The 14836-nt window shown below is 38.6% G+C and overlaps 1 protein-coding gene across 5 annotated transcripts in view; it reads left to right on the plus strand.

The window, feature by feature from the left end:
- RRAGD (Ras related GTP binding D) overlaps positions 1 to 3248 on the plus strand; it is a 37139-nt gene extending 33891 nt beyond the window's left edge. For all 5 annotated transcript variants that reach the window (XM_054021609.1, XM_054021608.1, XM_054021612.1 and 2 more), the window contains one exon: positions 1562 to 3248. In XM_054021609.1, the coding sequence (XP_053877584.1) occupies positions 1562 to 1713 (152 nt within the window). In that variant the 3' untranslated portion in view covers positions 1714 to 3248. The remainder of the gene's footprint in view (positions 1 to 1561) is intronic.
- The last annotated feature ends 11588 nt before the right edge of the window (positions 3249 to 14836 follow it).

The following is a 14836-nucleotide window of genomic DNA, read 5'->3' on the forward strand; positions in this document are numbered from 1 at the left end:
GTTTGTCTCATTTTACGGAATTCCAGTCATAGTGGGTATCTTATCAATATAGAATGAGTGATTGGTGTTGGTGTGACTATATAGCTCTAGTATATTTGGTGTTGTCAAACTGGGATATTTCCTCAGCACTGAAGCTGGAATTAGCTCTTATATTTTTAATATTATAAGTTGTGCTAACACTAATAGTCATGAAATTGTAAAGAACTCCAAAGCAAGTCTGCCAGGCTTAACCCAAATTTTGCTGTGCTAATACTACTGTGTTAAGACCTTCTCCATTATATCCTTTTATTATAGTGAATTTTTCTGTAACTATGCTGCATTATAGTGTGCAAGGAGTGTAATTTTGGGGTACTTATTGAAAAGACTACACGTTAGAAAACAAAGCATGTACTGAACAAACAATGCTTAACGGCCTTGGTGCTAGATCATTCATTATTTTATATAGTTTTATCATGTCCCCTCCTATTCATCTCCTTTCTAACAATCCCATTATTTTCAATCTCTCTTCATAAGAGTCTTTCCAGGCTCTTTATCATTTTTTTCCACTCTTCTCTGAACCTCCCTCTAGTTCAGCAATACCCTTTTTGAGATTGGATGACCAATACTGCATACACTATTCCAGATGATACTGCAACATTGATTAATATAAAAAGCATTATAAGATTAACCATCCCATTCTTTATGCAACCTAATGTCTTGTTCACTTTTTTTTAACATATTTGTACACTGATCAGAAGTCTTCACTAAGCTGTCTGCAGTGATGCCCAGGGCCCACCTGTGAACTGATACAGTTAATTTAGAACCCTGTTCGGTGTATGAGCAGTTTTACATTTTTTCCTTCCAATATGCATTATTTGGTATTTATAGACATTGAATTTCATTTGCCATCGTGTTGCCTGTTCACCTACCTTGTTTAGGTCTCCCTGAAGTTCCTCTTACTGTTAGTCAAGACCAGGTAGGACTATGTCCAGGCTACAGTGGCACAACTATGGGACTGTAGCTATAGTCATGCAGTGTACAAGCTTCCTATACTGGTGGAAGGGGTTTTTCCATCAGTGTAGTTGATTCACTCTCTGAGAGGTGATAGCTAAGTCGATGGAAGAATTCTTCCATTGACCTAGCTGCATTTACGGTGGGGGTTAGATCAACTTAAGTACATTGCACATGGCACAAAACATTTTCCAGCCCTGAATGATGTGGCTAGGTAGATCTAATTTTTAGGTGTAGACCAGGGCCAAGTTAAATAACTCTGTCATGTGCAAATTTTGCTACCTTCTTCTCTCTCCACCGCTTCTGCTTTTCAGATCATTAATAAATATATTAAATAACATGGAAATCTAGGACAGAATCATGAGATAATACAATGTAAATAATTCAGTTTTAATATTAAATGTGCTTTTGCAGTAAATGAAAAATCATTGTCCATAAGATTGACCCAGTTAAGTGAGTCATTAGTAAATAAAATATGGAAAATAAGTTAATTTGATACTGTATTTTAATATTGTATAAAGATTTTAGAATTTAAAATTCTTTTTTCCTTTTTGTCTCTCTCTGTTTCTAGGACTAATAGACTACAACTTCCATTGTTTTCGCAAGGCCATACATGAAGTATTTGAAGTGAGAATGAAAGTAGTAAGATCTAGAAAACATCAGAGCCAGATGCAAAAAAATAAAAGAGCCACCCCTAATGGCACACCTAGAACACCACTGTAGCTGAAGTTCTAATGGCATTGTTGACAGCAAGGCTCTTGTTGCACTGACTGAAGGGGAAGAGAAATGGGACTGATATATTACATGGATTTTCCTCCCAACCCCTCAAAAAGGCACCATTTAAACATTTTTGTCCAGTCAATTTTTTCATATACAGTGAGCACTTTGAGCAAAATATTGTATATAAACATTGAGGTGAATATATGTTCTTGTAAGAATTCTCTTAATATATGCTGTAAACTTTTTTCCAGACCATGTTAAGAAAAATCAGCTGTGACAGAAATGTTGGGTACATAATTTGCACTTTTTTCGTGTTCTCCTCGTGGAGTTAAACTTTGCTAAACTTAGTTTTTTATGCTGATTTTCATGCATGGTGTCAGGTAAAATATATAGTGTAGTTTATATACATGCTACAAACAAATTGTTTACTAAACAATCAAGAAAACTTGATACAATTACTTTTTTAAAATTTATGACAGAATACATAACATTCATACAAATCTAACTTCATATATTTTTTTTCAATTTGTAAGTTGAAGAATTCTTATTTTGAAGTATGATAGCAATAAGAGCCTTACCAACTGGTAGGTAAAAATTAGGTTTTGTAAAACAGGCCTTTGGCTAAACTCTACCCAAACTGCTCCATAACACTGGTAATGCCCTCTCAGTTGGGCTTTTTATTATAATTTACCTCAACATATATCTCTAAAATAACTTTCTATACAGCTATTATTTTGTAATACTGCTTTATGTTGCATTGGTGTTTTTATAACATTTCAGGAACAGGGTGTGTAACTGAAGGATTTTATTTATATGCTTAGTTTGAGCCTCTACAGTTGGAGGAAGAAAAAGGTTGTATTTCATTTCTGCCATACCAATATAATATAAAGTTTCAGGTATATTAAAGCATTAGAGGAAAATCCTAAAGTTGCTCATGCTGGGGCCCAGTTAGACTTGCTTTACTTGGGTCAAATCTCCCTTTGATTTCAGAGGGAGTTCTTAAATAAGGACTGAAGGATTGGTCTCTTTTACTCTAATCTACATAGATATAGCTACTTTCTGTTTTAACACTGATCACAACGGCAAATCTGTTCTTGCAGCAATTACGGCACTACTCACCCCATAAAAGAGGGCAGGGAGAAGTAAAACATGCCTTCTCAATTCTGTATTCATTTTATAGTTGTAGCTTAAAGAATAGCTCTGCCAAATGAAAGAGCACACAAGGGAGAGCAGCTCCTGTACCCACGCCTCCCTACATAGGGCTTATGTGCACATAGTTCTAGAACAGCTGCAAGAGTTGACTGAATAATCTCGTAGCCAGAAAAGATAAGGGAGAACCACTTTTGAAAGTTTCCTTTTTTAAAAAGTACACATTCAGTTAAAACAAATTAGGGTGACTAGATGAGAGATGTGAAATATTGGGACGCTGGGTGCCGGCAGAGCAAAAAAAACCCCCAAGAGCCGGTGGCGGAGGAAAAAACAAAAGCAAAAAGCAAAAAAAAAAAAAAAAAACAAGAGCCCCCGGAGCATAGGAAAAATTGGTGGGGTCTGAGCACCCACCGGCAGCTCCACGCCCTGCCTCTACCTCCCCTGAGCTGGGTGCTGAATCCTGCTTCTCCCCCATCCCTCCCGCGCTTGCGCCACCATACAGCTGATTAGCGCAAGCCTGGGAGGGAGGGGTGAGGAGGAGGAATGTGGTGTGCTTGGGGAAGAGGCAGGGCCAGGGCGGGGATTTGGGGAGGGATCCAATGGAGCAGTGAGGGGGCGGGGCTGGGGGCGGAGCAAGGGCGGGAATGTGGGGAGGGATCCAATGGAGGAGGAAGGGGGCGGAGTTGGGGCGGGGGGGCACGAGCACCCTCTGCCTGTGCACCGGGCGGCAAAATATCGTGACAATTCACGTCCTGACCGAACATTGGTCGGGACGCAGGACAAACAAGTAAATATCGGGACGTCTGGTCACCCTAAAACAGATTGTAATGCTGCATCTTTAATTGTGGACTAAAAGCACCAGTATTTTTTGGCTTATGACAGAAATGGAGCGTTTTTACCAACAGCAAACATAGTCATTGAGAGACTTGCTGAATACATACACTGTATTCTGTTATAAGCCCATCTTGGAACGTCTTATGCAATTCTTTAGCTTTTGTTACTGTGCCCAACATCATGGTAGTAGAGTGCCAGCTGAGATGGAAGATAAGAATGCAATATGTCTAAGTGAATATTAGTCTAAGGAGAAACTATTGGCTTTTAACCCTTCATTGCTGCCTAATGTACATGATTTTTCTGTTTATCCTTTAGCCTTCAGTGGTTCCTTTGGTCTGAGTTTATTGGACAGAAATGGAGTATTTTAAAATAGGAATTTAATCAACAAATGGATCCTTTCTAGTGTATCTGATAAATATTGTGCAAAATATGCCAAATGTATGGTTCTGAGAGCTATCTGAGTGCTTGGGAGAGATGGAGAGCACTTCTAGTACCCAAAAGTTGTGGAGGGGAGAGACATCAGTGTGAGGAATAGGGGCTGCAGTGGTACATTGTGGTATATTGGTTAAAAAAAAAAAAGAAATCAGAAGCTCCTATACTAAACTTTATATTCCCCAAATGAGAAGTGGGTAAACTCTTTACCTGGGACTACACTATTGGCACAGGTTCAAGAGGGGAGAGTGCTCCAAAAATACCAGGGAGAGTGAGCTCCTCCCAGTGTTACCCCTCTGATACTAGGTGGGGTTTTTTGTGGCAGTGTTGGAGACAGCTGCCCCCAGCCTAACCAGTAATACCTTCTTTGGGAGTTAATAGTCATGTCAAGGAGCTAATAGAGGAGGTATCTGAGCCTCTAGCTATTATCTTTGGAAAATCATGGGATACAGGAGAGATTCCAGAAGACTGGAAAAGGGCAAATATAATGCCCATCTATAAAAAGGGAAATAAATCAACCCTGGAAACTACAGACCTGTTAGTTTAACTTCTGTGCCAGGGAAGATAATGGAGCAAGTAATTAAGGAAATCATCTGCAAACACTTGGAAGGTGCTAAGGTGACAGGGAATAGCCAGCATGGATTTGTAAAGAACAAATCATATCAAACCAATCTGATTGCTTTCTTTGATAGGATAATGAGTCTTGTGGATAAAGGAGAAGCGGTGGATGTGGTATACCTAGACTTTAGTAAGGCATTTGATATGGTCTCGCATGATATTCTTATCAATAAACTAGGCAAATACAACTTAGATGGGGCTACTATAAGGTGAGTGCATAACTGGCTGGATATCCGTACTCAGAGAGTAGTTATTAATGGTTCCCAATCCTGCTGGAAAGGAATAACAAGTGGGGTTCTGCAGGGATCTGTTTTGGGACCGGCTCTGTTCAATATCTTCATCAATGACTTAGATATTGACATAGAAAGTACTCTTATTAAGTTTGCAAATGATACCAAACTGGGAGGGATTGCAACTGCTTTGGAGGATAGGGTCATAATTAAAAATGATCTGGACAAATGGGAGAAATGGTCTGAGGTAAACAGGATGAAGTTTAATAAAGACAAATGCAAAGTGCTCCACTTAGGAAGGAACAATCAGTTTCACACATACAGAATGGGAAGAGACTGTCTAGGAAGGAATATGGCAGAAAGGGATCTAGGGGTTATAGTGGACCACAAGCTAAATATGAGTCAATAGTGTGATGCTGTTGCAAAAAAAGCAAACGTGATTCTGAGATGCATTAACAGGTTAGTTGTGAGCAAGACACGAGAAGTCATTCTTCTCTACTTTGCGCTGGTTAGGCCTCATCTGGAATATTGTGTCCAGTTCTGGGCACCGCATTTCAAGAAAGATGTGGAGAAATTGGAGAGGATACAGAGAAGAGCAACAAGAATGATTAAAGGTCTAGAGAACATGACCTATGAAGGAAGGCTGAAAGAATTGGGTTTGTTTAGTTTGGAAAAGAGAAGACTGAGAGGGGACATGATAGCAGTTTTCAGGTATCTAAAAGAGTGTCATAAGGAGGAGGGATAAAACTTGTTCATCTTAGCCTCTAAGGATAGAACAAGAAGCAATGGGCTTAAACTGCAACAAGGGAGGTTTAGGTTGGACATTAGGAAAAAGTTCCTAACTGTCAGGGTGGTTAAACACTGGAATAAACTGCCTAGGGAGGTTGTAGAATTTCCATCTCTGGAGATATTTAAAAGTAGGTTAGATAAATGTCTATCCGGGATAGTCTAGACAGTATTTGGTCCTGCCATGAGGGCAGGGGACTGGACTCAATGACCTCTCGAGGTCCCTTCCAGCCCTAGAATCTATGTCAGTGAGTGCCCCTCTGTATTCTCCCCTCCATAGCACTTCCAAAGGGAGGATTTGGGCCACAGTGTATGCATATTTGTCTCCCTCTTTTGTTGCAATGATGTGTCAGGAGTATCAGTCTTCACCACTTCACTTCTCTCAGTTGTATCTGATTATGTGGGGCAAGGAACATCTCCAGTGCTGCCCATGTATTGGACCAGACACTTCAAAGAATGCTACTGGTTTTTTTCCTGCCATAGAGTTGCTGCAGTGGGAACCAGGACTGAAGAGGTTAATTAAGATATCTGGTTTCCTTATGTAAGCATCCACATTTTTCCACTAAACATGCAATCACAGTATCATATTTGTATGTGCATGTGGAGACACTATCAACTTTTGTCATGACTCTTGCAGCTATCATACAAAACTTCCAATTGGATAAAATCAGGGTAAAAATCAAATAATCTTACCTATGTTACAAATAATATGTTGGATTATTAAAGCTGAAAGAACTGAAAGAATGTTAAAATAAAACTACTTTTGTTGTTCACTTTTTGCATTCCTCAGCTTGGATGATGATTCATCTTTCACTTTTGATTAGTCAGTTACTAAAAAAAATCCTGTTAGGTACTCATGTACTACCAGGAGTCTGACCTGTTTGAGCAGTGACGCATAAGGGAGATTTTTTTTTTTTTTTTTTTTTTTTTAAAGAACATGGTGTTTCCATTCTGTTTCTTTAAATTTCATGGTCATTTTACATTTTGTAAAAACAAGCTTTTGCACAACCTAAATTTAGGGCTGTATTTGAACAGACGGTGCCCCTTTAAAATAAATAGCTTGAATGTCCTTTATACATTTTTTTTTACTTTACTGCAGGAGTTGGTCAGTATTAACATACAAATTTCCATCAACTTGATTTTGTGGAGTAGGGCTATATAACTAATGCAGTAAGCAGAAGCCCAGAGTACATAAATGCAACTGATAGCACCGTGATTTCTTTTAAGAAGTTAAAATCTGTCCTGTCTTTCTGGGACTGGGAAGATTTTTTAAGATTACACTATAGAATACCTTTCTATAATGCCGTGATTACAGGTGCAAAGTGCATTATTGAAGATGTGTGTTCAGCAAGAAGGTGCTTTAGTGATATGTAATTGAAAACATAGTCACTCAAGAGCAGGGTTGCCAACCCTCCTGGATTGGCCGGGAGTCATCTGGAATCGGCATCAATCTCCCGGTGACTATTGAAAGCAATCCGGGAGATTTTAATAGATACAGTACAATTAATGACATTATGTCATGTAGAAAAAAATCTCCCAGAATAGCTTCAGTCAGAATTGACTCCTTAAGAGTTGATTTTTTTTTTTTTTTTTTTTTTGTGATGGCACAAAATAGTTTCCAGAAAATATTAAAATTGTGACTTATATCATGAGGCCTGAAGCTTCACTCTGGTGACGTGAAAATACTTTGTGAAAAGTTTGAGCCTAATCTGACAAGGTATTATGGGACAAGGTGGGTGAGATAATATCTTTTATTTGACCAACTTCTGTTGATGAGAGACTCAAGCTTACACGGAGCTCTTCTGTAGGTCTGAGAAATGTATTTGTGTTGCCAGACTGTAGAAGAGCTGTGTCTAAGCTCAAAAACTTGCCTCTTTTACCAACAGAAATTGGTCCACTAAAAGATATTACCTCGCCCACCTTGTCTCTCTAATAGCTTGGGACCGACATGGTTACAACACTGCATAAGGCATTATAGAAACTTGGGGGTGGGGGTGGGGGGAGTCTGCACATTTTCAAGCTTACTAACAATTTTTTAGTTGTGTAGTATCTCAGAAATGACTTGCCTTATAAACCTCAAATCCATTTTTAAGCACTTTCAAAGTAAATCCACTATTTCAATAAATTGAGGAATTAGTAAAGTTAAATAATCCTATATAGGTCACCATGTACAGTATCAATTGTTTGCTTCTGAGAGACATTTCTTAGATCCTTTTCTTTTCAAGATCTTTTAATAGTAATCATTACAATTGTATTAAATTTGTTAGGAGATTTTAAACTTCTCAATTGTTAGCTAGCGCTATAAAGAGATAGTAAATAGCTTGTTTCCTGTCACAGTAAGTGTGTTTGAAAATATCTTGTTCAACTGTAAGAATTAAGGGCCAGACTGCGCACACTGAGCAATATTCACAGGGGTAGTCCCATTTGAGTCAATAGGACGATTCGTGTGTAAGAAGTTCACGGTCTAACATAAGTGACTATTCTGGAGATGATAATGCTAAACTGAAGAACTGAATGATGGCAAGCCTACAGCTGTAGTTCTGGCTAATCTTCCTGTGTGAAAGTTAGAAAACTGTTCCCAGAGAGTAGTTATCAGTGGTTCACAGTCATACTGGAAAGGCATAATGAGTGCAGTCCCTCAGGGATCAGTTCTGGATCCAGTTCTGTTCACTATCTTCATCAATGATTTAGATAATGGCATAGAGAGTACACTTATAAAGTTTACAGATGAAACCAAGCTGGGAGGGGTTGCAAGTGCTTTGGAAGATAGGATTATAAGTCAAAATGATCTGGGCAAACTGGAGAGATGGTCTAAAGTAGACAGGATGAAATTCAGTAAGGACAAATGCAAAGTATTCCACTTAGGAAGGAACAATCAGTTGCACATATACAAAATGGGAAATCACTGCCTAGGATGGAGTACTGCAGAAAGGGATCTGGAGGTCATAATGCACCACAAGCTAAATATGAGTCAACAGTGTTGCAAAAAAGGTGAACATCATTCTGGGATGTATTAGCTGCAGTGCTGTAAGCAAGACACGAGAAGTACTTCTTCCTCTCTACTCCGCGCTGGTTAGGCCTCAACTGGAGTATTGTGTCCAGTTCTGGGTGCCAAATTTCAGGAAAGATGTGGACAAATTGGAGAAAGTCCAGAGAAGAGCAACAAAAATGATTAAAGATCTAGAAAACATGACCTATGAGGGAAGATTGAAAAAAATGGGTTTGTTTAGTCTGGAAAAGCGAAGACTCAGAGGGGACATGAAAATAGTTTTCAAGTACATAAAAGGTTGTTACAAGGAGGAGGAAGAAAAATTGTTGTTCTTAACCTCTGAGGATAGGACAAGAAGCAATGGGCTTAAATTGCAGCAAGGGAGGTTTAGGTTGGACATTAGGAAAAATGTCCTGTCAGGGTGTTTAAGCACTAGAATAAATTGCCTAGGGAGGTTGTGGAATCTCCATCATTGGAGATTTTTAAAAGCAGATTAGACAAACACCTATCAGGGATGGTCTAGATAATACTTAGTCCTGCCATGAGTTCAGGGGACTCAACTAGATGACTGCTCAAGATCCCTTCCAGTCCTATGACTCTATACTGTAGTATCGTAATGCCATATGTTCCCCTCACTAAGGAAAGCCTATGAGTAAAAGTTTAAATCTAAGGAAAACTGAGAAGTCTTCACATAAGGGAAGGTGACTACAGCATCTTCAGTAGCTTAATCTAGGCCCCGGAGCGCTATAAATTGTGAACAACTGCAGTACAACCTGAAAAATAGGATGGAAGTGGGGAAGGAACAGAAGGCCAACTACACCTAGCAATTTCTCCTTGCAAAGCAGTTATTAGATCTAATAATATTATTATCCAAAATCAGTTCTGGCTATGAAACTCTTATTTCTGCTCTCTGCAATGCTCTGGATACATACCAGAAACATTCGCTATTATTTCCATATCTGGAAGATGCGAAAACTAGAACATTGAGAGACCTGAAAGCAAGAGCACCCAAATGCAGCCACCCAGTCAGCAGTATGCAGGTCCTAACACAGGCTTTCATAAGCTCCTTCTGTACTTTTGAACCACTATTCAGTTAATTCTCTGGCTACAACCTTGTCCTCCCAATGTGTGTTGTAGGTATCGGTGGTGCATGTTTCCATGCTATCAAAAGAAATAACAGTTTTAAAAAGGAACCCCACAAGATGGTACACCACAGCTTAACACAAGGCATTTAGTTGGAGCATGGTAGATTTTTTTCTCCTTCCATGTTGTTGCTCTATGGGAGATATAAATCTGACATAGGTCTTTTCCATCCCTAATTTCTATCAGGTTATCTTATCTGTTCTGATCAATGTTCCTTACCTATATTCTCTCTTGCTGTGTTCAGTCTAGTTCTAAATTGAAAATAAAATGTCTTCCACTGCTAATATTTGAAAAATTGTTTTATAGTTTCATAGACCTCACTAGCAGGAAACTTTTTTCTCATATTTACCCTAAATGTTCTTACACTTAGCTTCAATCCTTTTAATAATTTAAACTGATTTAAAACTATGGTGAAAAGGGAAAACAATATCGTAATTTGATATAATTCCTCCCTCTTTGCAAACAAAAAACAATTTTTTCTTAATTTAGACTTCAGACAATGAAGACTACTCTAAACTACTCAGGACAAAGTTCTGCTTCAGCCAACCAAATCAAACAAAGCTTGTTTCTTAGTTCTTTGTTTCATTTATGCGGTACCACTAATTACAAAATGATTTGGCAAAGCTCTCGGTTTCATGACACCATAGTTTTAGAATTAAACTCAGTGGAAACACAGTAATCTTTCCCCTGGAAAGAAGGAGCTGTGTATCTGTATAGTTATTATTGAAGCAGATGTACCAGGTCTGACTTCATAGAGAGGACTTCAAAAGCTAAGACTACTAGTTTGTCAATAATAACAGTCACAAGAGTGAAATGTCTGCAAGCTGCATCAAAACTTTTAAAAACACCATAATAAAGGCTCAAATTAAATATACCCCAAATTAAAAAAAACAGAAAGAGGACCAAAAAAATGTCACCGTGGCTAAACAACAGAGTAAAAGAAGTGGTTAAAGACAAAAAAGCATCCTTTAAAAATTAGAAGCCAAATCCTACTGAGGAAAATAGAAAGGCGCATAAACGCTTGCAAGTCAACTGTAAAAGTATAATTAGGAAGGCCAAAAAAAAATTTGAAGAGCAAATAACAAAACGCTCAAAAACTAACATCAAAAAATGTTTAAGTACATCAGAAGCAACAAGCCTGTCAACCAATCAGTGGGGCCACTGGACCCTAAAGGAGCAGTCAAGAAAGACAAGGCCATTGCAGAGAAGCTAAATGAATTCTTTGCATCGGTCTTCACTGCAGAGAATGTGAAGTAGATTCCCACATCTGAGCCATTCTTTTTAGGTGACAAATATGAGGAACTGTCTCACATTGAGTTGTCAATAGAGGAGGTTTGGAACAAATTGATAAACAGTAGTAAGTCACCAGATCAGATATTATTCACCCAAGAGTTCTGAAGGAACTCAAATATGAAACTGTGGTATGTAACCTATCACTTAAATCAGCCACTGTACCAAATGACTAGAGGATAACTAATGTGACGCAATTTTTTTCAAAAGGCTCCATAGGTGATCCTGGCAATTACAAGCCAATAAGCTTAACTTCAGTACCAGGAAAACTGGTTCAAACTTTAGTAAAGAACAGAATTATCAGACATATAGATGAACACGATATGTTGGGGAAGAGTCAACACAGCTTTTGTAAAGGGAAATCATGCCTCACCAATCTATTAGAATTCTTTGAGGAGGTCAACAACCATGTGGACAAGAGTGATCCAGTGGATATAGTGTATTTGGACTTTCAGAAAGCCTTTGACAAAATCCCTCACCAAAAGCTATTAAGCAAACTAAGCTGTCATGGGATAAGAGGGAAGGTCCTCTTGTGGATCAGTAACTGGTTAAAAGACAGGAAACAAAGGGAAGGAATAAATGGTCAGTTTTCATAATGGAGAGAGGTTAATAGTGGGGTCCCCCAGGGATCTGTGCTGGGATGAGTGCTGTTCAACACATTCATAAACGATCTGGAAACAGAGGTAAACAGTGAGGTAGCAAAGTTTACAGATGATGCAACATTACTCAAGATAATTAAGTCCAAAGTAGAGTGAAAAGAGGATCAAAAGGATCTCACAAAACTGGGTGAGAGGCAACAAAATGTCAAATGAAATTCAATGTTGATAAACAGGGCCAGCTCCAGGTTTTCTGCCGCCCCAAGCGTCGGGGAAAAAAAAAAAAAAAAGCTGATCGCGCCGCTCCATTCTTTGGTGGCAGTTCAGCGGCAAGTCCTTCACTCCCTCTCTTCCTCTTCGGCGGCAGCTCAAAGAGGAAGAGAGGGGCTGAGGGACCCACCGCCGAATTCCCGCTGAAGACCTGGACATGCCGCCCCAATAGCGGATGGAGTAACGTCCCTTTGTATTGGCCGCTCCAAGCACCTGCTTCCTTAGCTGGTGCCTGGAGCTAGCCCTGTTGATAAATGTAAAGTAATGCACATTGGAAAACATAATCCCATCTACACATACCAAATAATGGGATTTAAATTAGCTGTTACCATTCAAGAAAAAGATCTTGGAGTCACCATGGACAATTCTCTGAAAATATGCGCTCAGTGTGCAGCGGCAGTTCAAAAAGCTAACAGTATGTTAGGAACCATTAGGAAAGGGATAAATAATAAAACAGAAAATATCATAATGCCACTATATAAATCCATTGTATGATCACACCTTGAATACTGCATGCAGTTCTGGTCACCCCATCTCAAAAAAGATATAGTAGAAATGGAAAAGGTACAGAGAAGGGCAACAAAAATTATGAAGGGAATGAAACAGCTTCCATATGAGGAGAGATTAAGAAGACTGGGAAAAGACGACTAAGGGGGATAAGATAGAAGTCTATAAAATCATGACTGGCATGAAGAAAGTGAATAAGGAAGTGTTATTTACCCCTTCACATAACACAAGAACCAGGAGTCATCCAATGAAAATAATAAACCGCAGGATTAAAACAAACATAAGGAAGTAATTCTTTACACAACACACAGTCAATCTGTGGATCCTGTTGCTAAGGGATGTTGTGAAAGCCAAAACTATTAACTGGGTTCAAAAAAGAATTGGATAACTTCATGGAGGGTAGATTCATCAATGGCTATTAGCCAAGATGGTCAAGGATGCAACCCCATGCTCTGGGTGTCCCTAAGCCTCTGATTTCCAGATGCGGGGACTGGATGACAGAGGATGAATTAATTGAAACTGCCCTGTTCTGTTCATTCCCTTTGAAGCATCTGGCATTGGCCAGGGTTGGAAGACAGGATGCTTTGATCTGACCCAGTATGTAATGAGCACAATATAATAATCTATCAATATGTATTCCAAATAAGAGATAGCTGTTCAGTTTTATAATGGGTACATGTTATAAAAACTATATAAATTAATATATTAGTTTTTAAAAAGTTTATTTTGGTTATTTAAATTCTTTCAGCCAAACGCCTGAGTTGAAAGGCTAGAAATTGTAAATCAATAAAGCAATGTGTTTTAAATGTGGTCCTTGCTGTCAGTGGGGGATACTACTTTTAAAAAGAAACCATTATACTTTTCCACAAACTTTTGAGATCTCATAAAACTCCCTCTAAAGAAATTATTTGCATGTACATTTAAAAGATTAAAGTACACCTCTACCTCAAAATAACGCTGTCCTCTGGAGCCAAAAAATCTTACCGCATTATACGTGAAACCGCTTTATATCAGTATTCGTGTTATATCAGGGTAGAGGTGTATATAAAAATGCAGTTATTTATATAGGCTCTAGTTAACAAGATGTTATATTGCAATTCCTCTTGAACAGACCAAATCCCTGCTGTATGAAAACCTGAGTCCTGTGTTGAGCTGGATCAGCCCTTGTCCCCAGCTGCTGGGAGCTGAGAGGCCGGGAAATGGAAGGGATATTTTTATTAGCCATTCTCACATAATTACTTGACCTGCAGGAGAAAATGAACAGTGATTCAATTTCACATCAGTTAGTTTAATTCACTAATATCCACAAGAGCACAGAAAAATGTATCAAACCTAGATACAAAATATGCATTAACCATGCCGCTTTCCTTTACCAGTATCAGAAACAATGTGTTCGTGAGCTGATTGTGTAAAAAGTAAAAATGTGATTAATCTCTTTTTCTGAGGCCTGATTCATGATTTTTTTTTAATATTTGGGGTCAGCAATAGTGGTGATCCTAAGTGTCCTGAAGGAGGTCACTATTTATGAAGAGCTGTCAAATCTTGTTTCTTTCTCTGGTGACTGCATATAGAAGGAAATATTTGTTTGCTGTAGCAATGTAAATACAGGTACATTTTAGTTCTGCATGCTACAGCTGAGCACTTTTAGTTTTACAGCATGGGAAATAGCCTAGTTAGATCATGTGACAGCGTGTGCAGGTCCAATGCAGTGTTGCCAACATTTGTGGCCTTACGACAAGTCTCATGATATTTGATGTTTTTACTTAAAGCCCCAGCTCAGTCAAGTGATTATATGAGAATCTCACCTTTCATTTAAAAAACAAAGTTTCTAGACCTCCAGGTTGCAGAGAAGCTTGTACTGGTGTATGATGAAGGCTTGGAAACAGAAGGCAAATAATCCCCTCCCCCTCTAAAATGTAATTTAAAAAAAAATCATGATATTGGGGGCCCTGACTTTTGAGTTTGGCAATATTACCTATGGAAATTAGTGAAGGGGTGCTTTCAGCCCTGGTACACACAGTCCTTCAATGGGAGGCTATTACAAGCCAGCAGGTAGCATGGAGAGTTGTGGAGTTAAAACCTAGCTTCCTACATGTATATAAAGGTAATCAAGATGTGCAGTTAAACCTAGTATGGTTACCCATGTTCCCAAACTGGCAAAGATGTAATTTAATCGAATGGAAAAAACTACAATGGATTCCTACTTTTTAAAAATTAAGACTGTATTTGGATTGTTTCCGAAATATTTAGTCTGATGTAGTTATGATGACTGTGTATTTCTT

This window comes from Malaclemys terrapin, chromosome 3 (assembly GCF_027887155.1).
Source record: "Malaclemys terrapin pileata isolate rMalTer1 chromosome 3, rMalTer1.hap1, whole genome shotgun sequence".
Lineage (NCBI taxonomy): Eukaryota > Metazoa > Chordata > Testudines > Emydidae > Malaclemys > Malaclemys terrapin.